The sequence below is a fragment of the Rhinopithecus bieti genome, unplaced genomic scaffold (assembly GCF_001698545.2).
Source record: "Rhinopithecus bieti isolate Rb0 unplaced genomic scaffold, ASM169854v2 scaffold_75017, whole genome shotgun sequence".
Taxonomy (NCBI): domain Eukaryota; kingdom Metazoa; phylum Chordata; class Mammalia; order Primates; family Cercopithecidae; genus Rhinopithecus; species Rhinopithecus bieti.
The window spans coordinates 91,938-105,185 of record NW_016827593.1 but is presented as its reverse complement, the minus strand read 5'-3'; the positions used below and the strand labels follow the sequence as shown (position 1 = coordinate 105,185).

The 13,248-nt window shown below is 46.3% G+C and overlaps 1 protein-coding gene across 1 annotated transcript in view; it reads right to left on the bottom strand.

Moving 5' to 3' along the window:
* Nucleotides 1–1,278: 1,278 nt before the first annotated feature.
* The window catches only part of RAB33A (RAB33A, member RAS oncogene family), a 16,667-nt gene continuing 4,697 nt past the window's right edge, over nucleotides 1,279–13,248 (bottom strand). The window contains exon 2 of the mRNA XM_017863981.1: nucleotides 1,279–1,863. Coding sequence (XP_017719470.1) covers nucleotides 1,408–1,863 — 456 coding nt within the window. The 3' untranslated portion in view covers nucleotides 1,279–1,407. The remainder of the gene's footprint in view (nucleotides 1,864–13,248) is intronic.

Below are 13,248 nucleotides of genomic sequence, written 5' to 3'. Positions count from 1 at the left end.
AAAAAAAAAAAAAAAAAAAAAAAAAAAAACTCCAAACTGTTCTGCCTGATGCACAAGCCCTCCCCAATCTCAGCTCCCACTAGCGCTGTTCAGCTCTCCTTGGGCCAGATCCCCAGTTGTCCTCTCTTCCAACTTCCAAGGTCATTCCTGCCCCCCTGATTTTGCCCACTCTTCTCCCCTCTTCTTTACCAATCTAAACCTTACACGTTAGTTAACATACAAAACAAATCTAAGTATTTTCCTGTGAGCCCTCCCTGATATTGAATATATAATGCTCTCACTTCCCACGGCACAACCTCACACTTGGTAATGTTGTCTAGTTTTTGTTTGCATGTAGTTTCAGTGTGTACATAGTTCCTGCAACTAGATCATAGGGTCTCTGAACATAGGGAACGTGTCCTCTTGTAACATTTCTTCCCTAGCACCTAGCAAAGGCCTAGGGACATGATAGATGTTTGTTGCTTGAGCCCTGCCTATCCAAGAAAGGGTGGGGTGGGGTCACAGTGGGAACAGCCTTAGGGTTCAAGACTGATTAATGAAAATAGGAAGCAGAATCTAACTATTCTGGAAGTAATCGGGCCCATTGAACAAACTGTCCCTTTTTTTTTTTTGACACGGTTTCACTCTGTCACCCAGGCTGGAGCTCAGTGGCACAATCTGGGCTCCCTGCAACCTCCACCTCTTGGGTTCAAGTTATTCTCCTGCCTCAGCCCTTAAGTAGCTGGGATTACAGGCATGTGCCACCATGCCTGGCTAATTTTTATATTATTAGTAGATACGGGTTTTCGCCATGTTGGCCAGGCTGGTCTCGAACTCCTACCTCAAGTGATCTGCCCGCCTCAGCTTCCCAAAGTCTTGGTATTACAGGCGCGAGTCACTGCGTCCGGCCATACTTTTTATTTTTAAACTGGAAAATACGGAGAGAGTAGTCTATCTGGGCATTCAAGGCACATATCTAGGGAACCTAGGAAATACCAGTGAATCCACATCTCCTTTCAAGACTTCTCTATGTCACTCTGCCTGTACTTGCTCTCTAGAAAAACATATCTGGCCTGTGCCCCAACCCCACCGGGTGTTTCTGCCCACTGATTACACTGAGTGAGAGAATGAATTAGTCCTGAAGAATTGACTCAAATGATGAGAATTTCAGAAAGCCTAGAAAGCTGGCAGGGAGTGTGCCACTGGCATGGGGAATATTACTCTAGTAAGACAAACTGCCTGTTCCACTCATCACAATCAGGAATGTCTTGGAGGAAAGCAAGACAAAAAGCCATGTGATAATCTATACAAATTTTATTTTGATATCAATTTGTATGGAAACAAGCAGGTGTCAGCATTATGCAGGCACAGAAAAAAGGGAAAGAAAAACTCCAGTGATAATTTATCTTGTATTTACACCGTTTGGTTTCAACAAGGACAGGAAGCTTTACTGTTAGCTTCCTGTGGGAACTCCAGTTTCTGCACCTTCCCCTGCTGCCTCTCAGCATCACGATACAGCAGGGATTTCTGGGCCTTCAATCGGCAAGCCAGGCACATGAAAATCGACTCCACGTTCTGGCTCTCTTTGGGGTCCTTGGCCGATGTCTCAAACAAGAGCATGTTGTGGGCATCAGCAAATTTCAGGGCTAAGTTGGAGGGCACCTGGATCTGTTCCCTCAAGTCACACTTGTTTCCCACAAGCACTTTGGGGACTAGTGGGGGCACAGCATGCCCATTGCATTCTTGGATCCACATTTTGAGGTTGGTGAAAGATGTCATCTTGGTAACGTCATAGACGAAGACCACAGCATGTACATTGCGGTAGTAATGCTCGACCATGCTTTTGCGGAAACGTTCCTGACCTGCTGTGTCCCACACCTGAACCTGGAACATACAAAAACGCAGAGACGGAGTCAGAAAAGGGAACATGAACAGCGAGGAGAAAACATGGTTTTGTAGCACTATAAAAATGAAGTGACAGGACGGGTGCAGTGGCTCATGCCTGTAATCCCAGCACTTTGGGAGGCCGAGGCGGGCGGATCACCTGAGGTCGGGAATTCGAGACCAGCCTGACCAACATGGAGAAAGTTCGACTCTACTAAAAATACAAAATTAGCCAGGCGTGGTGGCGTGTGCCTGTAATCCCAGCTACGGGGGAGGCTGAGGCAGGAGAATCACTTGAACCAGGGAATCGAAGGTTGCGGTGAGCCGAGATCGCGCCATTGCACTCCAGCCTGGGCAAAAAGAGTGACACTCCATCTCAAACCAAAAAAAAAAAAAATAGAAAAAAAAAAAAAAATTGAGTGACAAGCCATGACACAGGAAGTGGTTCTTTGACAGATGAGCAGAATGGACTTATCAAAGCATAAAGAGAAGTTTCAGGATTTGTCAAGTTTTCTTAAGATTGTTAACTGAAAATTTTGAGTTGAAAAAAATCTTAAGATTTTAGTTGAAAACTGGATGTAAATTGGTCAACTTTTCTGGAGAGCAATTTGGCAATATTATCAAGAACCTCAAAAATGTTCATAACTCTTAGGACCTGAAATCTCACTTCCAGAAATCTATACAAAAGAAATAGGGATGTGGTCAAAATTTTGTACTAATATTTTACAGTGTTATTTAGAATTTTTTTAAAAACAGGAAAAACCTAAATGCTCACCAGAAAAGGAATAGCTAAAGTTCATGTCTATACAGTGGGGCCGGGCACAGTAGCTCATGCCTGTAATCCCAGCACTTTGGGAGGCCAAGGCGGGTGGATCACCTGAGGTCAGGAGTTTGAGACCAGCCTGGCCAACATGGTGAAATTCCATCTCTACTAAAAATACAAAAAAAAAAAAAACAAAAACAAAAACATAGCCAGGCCTGGTGGTGCATACCTGTAGTCCCAGCTACTCGGGAGGCTGAGACATGAGAATCACTTGAACCCAGGAGGCGGTGGCTGCAGTGAGCTGAGATCGTGCCACTGCACTCCAGCCTGGGTGACACAGTGAGACTCCGTCTCAAAAAGAATAAATAAAAATGAAAATATATCTGTACAGTGGGATATTATGCAGCCATTAAAAATAATGTTTTCAAAGACTAAATTGTAAGAGAAATGCTCACAAAATACAAGTAAGTGAAAATGCAGAATACAGAATTTTTCTTTTTTCTTTTCTTTTTTTCTTTTTTCTTTTTTTTTGAGACAGAATTTCATTCCTGTTGCTGGGGCTACAGTGAAATGGGAGGCTCTCAGCTCACTGCAATCTCTGCCACCTGGGTTCAAGCAATTCTCCCACCTTAGACTCCTGAGTAGCTGGGATTACAGGCATGCACCACCACGCCCGGCTAATTTTGTATTTTTAGTAGAGATGGGGTTTCTCTATGTTGGTCAGGCTGGTCTTGAACTCCCAACCTCAGGTGATCTGCCTGCCTCGGCTTCCCAAAGCGCTGAGATTACAGGCATGAGACACCACGCCCAGCCTCAAAATTTTTAATATGCTATGGTCTCAATTTTTTTTTTTAAATGTTAAACATAAATATATGCAAAGCACAGACTGGAAGTGTACACACCAGAACATTAATGGCTATTTATCAGCAAGGAGACTATAGTGATATTTATTTTCTTCTTTTAAATATTTTCCTTATTTTCTTCTGCAAGTATGCATTACTTCAGGGTTTATTTGGTTTTTTATTTTGTTTTGTTTTGTTTTGAGATGGAGTTTCACTCTTGTCGCCCAGGCTGGAGTGCAATGGCTTGATCTCAGCTCACTGCAACCTCCACCTCCCGAGTTCAAGCAATTCTCCTGCCTCAGCCTCTCGAGTAGCGGAGATTACAGGTGCCTGCCACCACGCCCAGCTAATTTTGTATTTTAGTAGAGACGGGGTTTCACCATGTTGGCCAGGCTGGTCTCGAACTCCTGAACTCAGGCGATCCACCCACCTCGGCCTCCCAAAGTGTTGGGATTACAGTCGTGAGCCACTGCACCCGGCATTGCATTACTTTTTATTTAAAACATATATATATTTGGTAGAGACAGGATCTTGTTATGTTGCCAAGGCTAGTCTCGAACTCTTGGCCTCAAGCAATCCTCCTGCCTCGGCCTCAAAATGTGCTGGGATTACACGCATGAGCCACTAGCCTGCATTACTTTTTAAAGAAAACAGAGTTAGTGTTAAAATCTCACCTTCAAACCCTATTTATTTATTTGTTTATTATTTTGAGACGGGAGTCTTGTTCTGCCGCCCAGGCTGGAGTGCAGTGGTGCGATCTCAGCTCACTGCAACCTCCGCATCCCAGGTTCAAGAGATTCTACTACCTCAGCCTCCTGAGGAGCTGAGACTACAGTCTTGCACCACCATGCCCGGCTAATTTTTATAGTTTTAGTAGAGAAGGGGTTTCACCATGTTGGCCAGGCTGGTCTTGAACTCCTGACCTCAAATGATTGAGCCTCCCAAAGTGCTGGGATTACAGGACTGAGACACCATGCCCAGCCTCCAATTTATTTTAAGTTCACTTTTGGTTATGTAAAAGGTAACTTAATTCACTGAATTTTCTTCTGTATCTCAGCTTTTGGGATAAAGGCCAAATTGTGAAGAAAAAAACTGCTATCTGTAACATATGCAAAGACAAAACTCCCAGGAGATATACATTCAGCCCAATATATTTCCTTTTATATATCCAACGTCTTGGACAAGGGAGATTCATGCTCAGAATGATGGTCCCAAGGCCCTATACAATTCTCAGTTATCAAAGAAAATTTGATTATGGCCACTAATTGACTGCTATGGCTCTTAAAACGAAGTATAGCCTTTATTTGGAGTTAGCAGTCAGTAAGTATAATCTAGTAAATATAATTGAATCTGTCGGCTGAGTGAAGATTTTACAGGGCCCTAGAGTCATCATTCCAAATATCAGTTTTCATTGTCCAGGCTCCCCGTCATCTCCCTCTATTGACACGGTTTCCAAGTTCCTCTGGCAAGACCTTCAGATTGAACCCTTCTTCTATTCCGATTTCTGTGTCCCTCGGCCCTCGGCCAGACTCCTCTCTCCTCACTCCTGGACTAGAGCAAAGTATTTTGGATAGTGGATGTTTCCATTGCAGGGTCTCTTGAACACTGCTTGCTTGCTTTCTTTTTTTTTTTTTTTTTTTTTTTTGAGATGGACTGTGGCTCTGTTGCCCACGCTGGAGTGCAGTGGCGCAATCTCAGCTCACTGCAACCTCCACCTCCCAGGTTCAAGCAATTCTCCTGCCTCAGCCTCCCAAGTAGCTGGGATTACAGGCGTGTGCCACTGCACCTGGCTAATTTTTGTATTTTTAGTAGAGACGGGTTTTGCTATATTGGCCAGACTGGTCTCGAACTCGTGACCATAGGTAACGAAAAGTGAACTTAAAATAAATTGGAGGCCGGGCACGGTGGCTCATGCCTGTAATCCCAGCACTTTGGGAGGCTGAGGCGGGCGGATCACGAGGTCAGGAGATCGCAACCATCCTGGCTAACATGGTGAAACCTCGTCTCTACTAAAAAATACAAAAAAATTAGCCGGGCGTGGTGGCAGGTGCCTGTAGTTCCAGCTACTCCGGAGGCTGAGGCAGGAGAATAGCGTGAGCCCAGGAGGCGGAGCTTGTAGTGAGCCAAGATTGTGCCACAGCACTCCAGCCTGGGTGACAGAGCTAGACTCCGTCTCAAAATAAAAAATAAAAGTAAATAAAACAAATAAATTGGAGGCTGGGCATGGTGGCTCACTCCTGTAATCCCAGCACTTTGGGAGGCCCAATCAATCCTGATCCACCTGCCTCAGCCCCTGAAAGTGCTGGGATTACAGGCGTGAGCCCCTTGCCCGACCTCTGAATACTACTTTCTGACCAGTTTTCCTCAATCCCTGCTTGTATCAGCATGCCATTCACCTCTTCAGGAAACTACTGTAGCCCTCTACTGCATGTGGCATCACATGGATTCCAAATGTGGAATTCTGTCTGCCATAATTTCACCCTTCCCAACCTGGTTTCAAGCTACTCAGCCACACCTGGTTGATTCCCTCCTCTGTACTTTGGGTCATGCTAGTCCACTCCTCCCCTATAGAATCGGCTGCCCCCTCATTGCCCTATCCAAATCTCACTCATTCTTCAACGTTAAGCTCATGCTTCTGGCTTCTTCCTCAAACCTTCGCCAACTTCCCTTCAATTTTCTTTTCTTAGGAATCTCTGTTGCACTTTGAGTCTGCATCATACCATTTCGAATAGATTTATGTTTTCTAATTGTCTCGTCAGTGCTCTTGGCATCTCTCCAGCAAGACTGTAAGCAGTCTTTTTCTGCATCAGACCACACTCGTCACTGAGGTTGTCACCATCATCATTATCAGCAGCAGCCACGTTATCAAAAGGCAGTGATGGCCTGAACCACTGAAACTACAAGCAGTCTGGCATCCTAGATATCTGCCAAGGCGATTTCAGAGGGAACGTCTGACTGTGATCACACAGAAAAAACATAAGTCCTCAAAGACTGATTTGCTTCTGCAAGCAAGAGACAGAAAAGATGTTCGTTTCTTCCACCTCTCCATGGTGTTCTGAACAGGAAGAAAGGGAGAACAGACCACAGGAGGAATGGAGGTCAGTAGGAAGACAGCAGGCATAGCCCAGGAATATCATTACCACTTGGCTTCTGATCCCCACTCCCCACCCCACCCCCCAGCAGTCTTCACTCTTGCCTTTTGCCTCTGAAGAAGGCTGAATCCCTACCAGCCCTCAGGCATGTGGCAGATGCTTTAACACCATGAGCTCAGGACTCTAAAAATACCTGCCACTAGCAGGAACACGGGTGGGAGTGTGTGAGGTGTTTGAGGCTGAGTGAGGTTGGCCATTTGGCTTTTCTTTGGCTTCATAATTGCATATGCCGCCCAAGTTGCCGGAACTGCCAGGAGGGCCCTCTCTGCTAGAGACCTCCTCTGTCTTTCCAATGCTATTGGGAGCCTTGAAGCTTTTATTTGGAGGCTCCAAATTTAAACTGCAGGCACTGCTCCCTTCCAGCTCTTTGTAAACCCCACCCTGAGTTCTTTGCAGACGTGTCTGTCATGAGAGGGGAGCCAGGAAGCAGGCTGCTCGCAGCAGAAAATAGAAGAACCAGTGGTGTGGCCTCAGAAGCATCAGAAAGGAAGATCACAGCAGGCAGGTTCCCTAAACACATGAAATGATCTCATTAAAAAAAAAAAGTCGCCAGGCGCGGTGGCTCACGCCTATAATCCCAGCACTTTGGGAGGCCAAGGAGGGTGGATCGCAAGGTCAGGAGATCGAGACCATCCTGGCTAACACGGTGAAACCCCGTCTCTACTAAAAAATACAAAAAATTAGCTGGGCGTGGTGGTGGGCACCTAGTCCCAGCTACTCGGGAGGTTGAGGCAGGAGAATGGCGTGAACCCGGGAGGCGGAGCTTATGGTGAGCTGAGATCGCACCACTGCACTCCAGCCTGGGCTACAGAGCGAGACTCTGTCTCAAAACAAACAAACAAACAAACAAAAACATCAGACAGGGTCTCACTCAGTCACCCAGGTTGGAGTGCAGTGGCATGATGTCAGCTCATTGCAGCCTCAACTTCCCCAGACTCAGGTGATCCTCCCACCTCGGCCTCCCGAGTAGCTGGGACTACAGGCATGCACCACCACACCTGGCTAATTTTTGTATTTTTTGTAGAGATGGGGTTTCCCCATGTTGCCCAGGCTGGTCTCAAACTCCTGGGCTCAAGTGATCTGCCCGCCTGGGCCTCCCAAAGTGCTGGGACTCTAGGTGTGAGCCACTACGCCTGGTCTCTCTCTCTCTCTCTCTCTCTCTCTCTCTCTCTCTCTCTTTTTCCAGACAAGATCTCATCATGTCACCCAGGCTGGAGTGCAGCAGTGCAATCATGGCTCACTGCAGCCTCGACCTCCTAGGCGCAAGCAATCCTCCCTCCTCAGCTTTCCGAGTAGCTGGGACTACAAGCATGCACCAGCACACCCAACTAATTTTCATATTTTTTTTTTTATTTCGTAGAGATGGAGTCCTCCTTATGTTGCCCAGGCTGGTCTGGATCTCCCGGGCTCAAGCAACTATCCTGCCTCGGCCTCCCAAAGTGCTGGGATTACAAGTGTGAGCCACCTTGACTAGCAGTGATCTCATTTTGTTTGAGAGTTAGGTGTTCCTGTTCTCAGCATCTTCATAAAACCCTGGCCCCCGCCAAGCAGTGAACGCATCTCCTTCCTCTTTTGCAGCTGCCTCTCCTCTCACCCTTTCCTCCTTTCCTGTGGGCACCACATCCATACAGTGTATGGGGGTGAAGACTGCCTCTTAGCCACATACATGTACCCCAGATCCTTGTTTCTCTCAGATGGCCAATGGAGTATAGTGAAGTCAAATCAATTTGGGTGCAGATCTCGGCCCAAGTCATGTTAGTAAATGACTTGTTGGGTGTCCTTAGGTAAGTTACGTGCCCTTAGGTAAGTTAGGTGTCCTTAGGTAAGTTACTTGCTCTGTCTTCAGTGTCCTCATCTGGAAAGTGATGATAACAATAGTAAGGTAGGGATGCTATGAGGATTAGTAGTCCTTGTAAGTACACGACCCAGTGCGTAATACTCCCTTCTTTCATGGCCTGAAATCTCCACCATTAAGTCTAGATGGGCAACAGTTTGAGCAGGCACTGTTGGAAAGGCAGCAAGCATCCCAGCTCTTCTGCTCAGAAGCTGAGTAAATGCCAGACAAGTCTTTTAATCTCCCTGAACTGAGCCTTGTTTTTCTCACCTCTACAATGGGACCTTGATCCTCCTATGGTTGCTGGGATGATCCAGTGAAATAACACATGAGAAAGGACTTTTGGAAAATGTCAAGCACTCTGCAAATATTAGTTGTTGCTCTGGTCTCAGAAAGGCCATCAAGCCCTCTTCTGTCGGTATGGTTCCTTGAATCCATTGGTTTCTCATCCTGGAAATCATAGAAAGCTTGGCTTCTCGAAGGTGAGACAGAGCTAAAGGCCATCCAGTGGGGAGGGGGAGGAGAGAGGAATGCTGGCAACATGCCATGGGTGGCCCGGGGGCAGGCCCGAACTGATGAGGTGCTAGAGGAGGATGGAGGGGCACAGCGTGGGGAACTGCCAAAGAGAAATCTAACCTTTTGAACTATTTTCTGGGTGAGCTTCAGCAAGTCCCCACCCCTGCATGTGCTCTTAGCTGACAGGGGATTTCTTTTCCCTTGGAAACATAACTGGCATCTTTCTATAGATGAGGCATGAATGTCCTTTTGTTGGAGGCTGATGGGGGAGGGTAGAAGTGCAAAAAAAGGAGACAAATACATCTGTAACCTTTGGAGCACGCCCCAGTGGATGATGGGAAAAGTTTAAAAGAAACCTGTTTTCAACTAGCTGGACTGTCCCATCTGCATCTAAGATCTACACACAAAGCTGACACAGAGAATGGCAAAGGAGGACAGAGACAAAGAGAAACTCACACACAGAAAAAAGCAGCAAGGGAGACAGAGAAACTCACACTGATGGATAATTAACCATTAAGCTAACTGGCAGAAGATAGAAGCTCAGAAGCCCTAAGGAAGACATGATGTCATTCTGATTTCAGGCAGCTTCCAACGAGCACTTAGCTCAGCCTCCATCCACTTGATAATGTAACACAGGAAGGTATTTTTTTTTCCCCAGTGATTAGTAGAGGAACAGAAATTCACAGTCCTGAACTGTACCTGCCCTTAGCCACAGCTGACTTGCAGTGTATCTGGTCCCCAGGGCTGGGGCACAGGGAGTGCCCAGCCTGTGGGAGGAACCAAACTATTATAGACAGAAGTGCAGCTTCCATGCAAATTTACAAAGAATGATTCAAAAATTAGTTTCTTAGCCTCCCCTCTACTACATACCCTCCCCCCCTACACACACACACCCCTATTCAGCATTTTCTAATGCATTTAGGAGACAGACTCAATAAATTTAGCTACATCTGTAGGTGACAGACACATCATAGTCATTAAGGGAAGTTCCACTCTTCCTTTGGGTTGGGGGATACCTCCACCCTTCCTAGGCTAATGTCAGGAAAGATTGTCAGCTATCTCTTATGATGTCCCTCTGAATTCTTGTCATAGGTAACCTTGTGGGTTGGATGGACCATGGAGCTAGGCTGGAGAGAGGATTTTGTGCTCTTCTAAGCCAGGCAGCATGATGTGTGGAAAGACCAGAAAGGGAATTAGGCAGATCTGAGTTCTAGGCCTGGCCCTGTGTGATCTTGGGCAAGTCACTTTCCCTCTCTGAGGGAGGTCTCAGCTTCCTATCTGCAAGAGGAGGACACTGAATTACAGAATCTGTAACGTCTCTTTTATCTCTGAACATTCTCTGCATTTCACACCTGAGTTGAGACAATCAAAGTGCAAAAAGTAAACCCAGGGCTCCCGCCTGTAATCCCAGCACTTTGGGAGGCTGAGGCAGGTGGATCACCTGAGGTCAGGAGTTCGAGACCAGCCTGGCCAACATGGTGAAACCCCGTCTCTACTAAAATACAAAATGAGCTGGGCATGGTGGTGGGTGCCTGTAATCCCAGCTACTCGGGAGGCTGAGGCAGGAGAATCACTTGAACCCGGGAGGCCGAGGTTGCAGTGAGCTGAGATCATGCCATTGTACTCCAGCTTGGGCAACAAGAGTGAAACTCCCTCTCAAAAAAAAAAAAAAAAAAAAAAAAAAAGTAAACCCAGTTGAGTTCCGTGTGTCCTGGATACAAATTGAAGGAGGCATCTGAAAGGCTCCTGGGGCCTTGGGCTATAACCCTAAGTCCCTGGCCTACAGGAAAGAGCAAGACTGGCTGACTGACATTCTACCTCCCTCTGTCAAACTCCCCCAATCTAAGGGACTGAATATTCCCCTGTAGAGTGGAATGCAGTGGTAAAGGGTATGGTCTCTGAATCTGGGTTGAAATTGTGGCCCTGTAACAGGAAAGGCAGGATAGTGAGGTGGCGAAGTGCTTGGGCTCAAGAGTCAAAGACTGAAGCTCAGATCCATAGGCCATTGAGTTATTTCATCTCTCTTAGCCTCAGTCTCATTATCTATAAAATGGGAATGATAACAATAGTGCTGATTTGATAAAGCTGCTGTGAGGAGCAAATAAGATAATGCATGTAAAGTGCCCAGCCTGGGCTCTTTGCTTATTCAATACATAGTTATTATTATTATTATTGCCTACTCATTGGAGGCTTTTCTTGGTGTTCATACAATTGAGTTCACCAGGACTCAATTGTAAATGCTTTGATGGGGTGAGGGTGGGGAACATAATGATTGGAGACAGCAAATGGGGCTTCAGTACCCTAGAGATGGCCTTGAAAATTAATTACAGCGTGGCTTTAACTACACCAAATCAGTTGTCCCTAGCAGGGTTTCGTGTATGTGCTACCCCGGGACACAGGCAGGCAGCCCAGAAGAGGCCACACCCTTGGTCTTAGACTGAGAAGAACTGGCTGAGATCTCTCTACCACTCTCCTGCAAGGGCTGGCATGTTACAGTCCAAAAGCCTTCTATTGCTGGCCATGGTGTAGGCCAGACCTCGGACTGTCACACCGGACTTTTCTCTCTCTCCCAAAGGGCAAAGCCCTTGGCAGTCATCTCCAAGCATGGCTTTGGCATGTATTCCTTGAACAACTTCAGGCTAGCCAGAGTGTGAGGCCAAATCTTCTCCTATCTAGATCATGTGCTAGCTGCCAGGCTCTGCCATCTTCCCACAGACATGCTGGTCTCTCGCCTGCCAGCTCTGGTCCTGAGACTGCAGCAGCTTTACAAGAAGCAGGGTCACCATCTCCCCACTCTCACACGCCACTCTGAGCTCCTTCGGAATCTGCCCTCAGAGGACTCCTCCATGGGCAGTGTCACAAGGCTTTGTCCTCTTGAAAATATCATCTTCCCAAAAAAAGCCTGTATTAAGCACTTATCTGCACGTGGTGTTGTGCTGAGTTCTGTTTCTAGTGAGTCACACTGTCACAGGCTCTGCCCTCTGGGAAAAAGTCTGGAATCTTTGCCAGAGACTGTAAAGTCCAGTTTGGCTAAGTACTGGGGTGTTGGAAGAGAAGGAATGGTTTAAAAATTCCTCCGAGGCCACTGGGTGGTGACTCTTCCACTCGTGTTCATCTCCCATCCCTCACTTTCTAGCTTCCTCCTCCCTCCTTCTTTAGATTCCCAAACACTTCATTTTTTCCATTTAAATTTCAGATGGGCTTATTTCCCACCTTTTAAATCCAGGGAACTCTTTGGCTCACTGTAGCACTTGATTTTAAGCAAATGAGAGCATTAGGTTTTTGAGGGTTTAAGAGCCCATCCGCAAAGATATTTCTACTTTGGATTACAAAGGCATGTTTTAGAAATTCTAGAATCTTATAGCCTTACATTAAAGAAGCCAGACACACTAGAGGAAGTCTTAACCAAGCAAATGTCAACAGCCCCAGGAAAGGACAAAGACAGATGCTGCCTTTGACTTTAAAAGGAAATGTAGCAATTCCCCTCCAAAATGCAAGGGGCAAAAAAGATCACGATTTCAAAATAATGTTCTATCTTCCTGATCCTGGGGCTCTCCCTTATCAGTACTGAGCTGTCCATCTTCCTGACATCTAGTGCGTTGGCCCAGTTTCTGAAGCCATTTTTAGAACAGGTTCATTTTAATAATCAAGGAGTCAGGAGTCTTGCACAGTTTCAAGTGTTTCATCAGTTACTCAGCCCTTCTTTCCACGTCACTCAGAGGAGGGGCCTTGTGGTCACTTTGGCCGTTTGACCAGCAAGAAGGAGGCTTACTGTCACCCCTGACTCTGTCTAGGGTCCAACCATACGCTCAAGGAAAGGCCAGCTGTGAGCCTAGAAGAGTTGTCTTCAGTGATTCCGTTGCCTTTATAGAGGCCCCCCTCTGCTCCCCTGAAACAGGAAGTTGCCCTTGTTATGTCCTCCTTCCCTCCATCCCCTGCACATTGACATATTCGTGTCATATCAGGTTTCTACCTTTTCTGAATTAAAGGTGAGCACAAATGGTCAGACAAGAATATTTGCACTTAGCCTATTACATAAACTCATGGAGGGGGAGGATTGAGCATTTCCCTGGCCCTCGGTTAAGTCACTGCATTTTTACGAAGACCTTCTGAAGACAATACCAACAGAATGAATAAGGAGCAGTTCATGTATTCGATACCCCAGACAAGTAAAGAAAATACCATTCCAGGGGGCCTGTTACAAAAAAAAAAAAAAAAAAAAAAAAAAAAAAAAAAAGTTTTTTTTATTAAAAAGGGCGGGGTGGGGCCCCCGCCCTA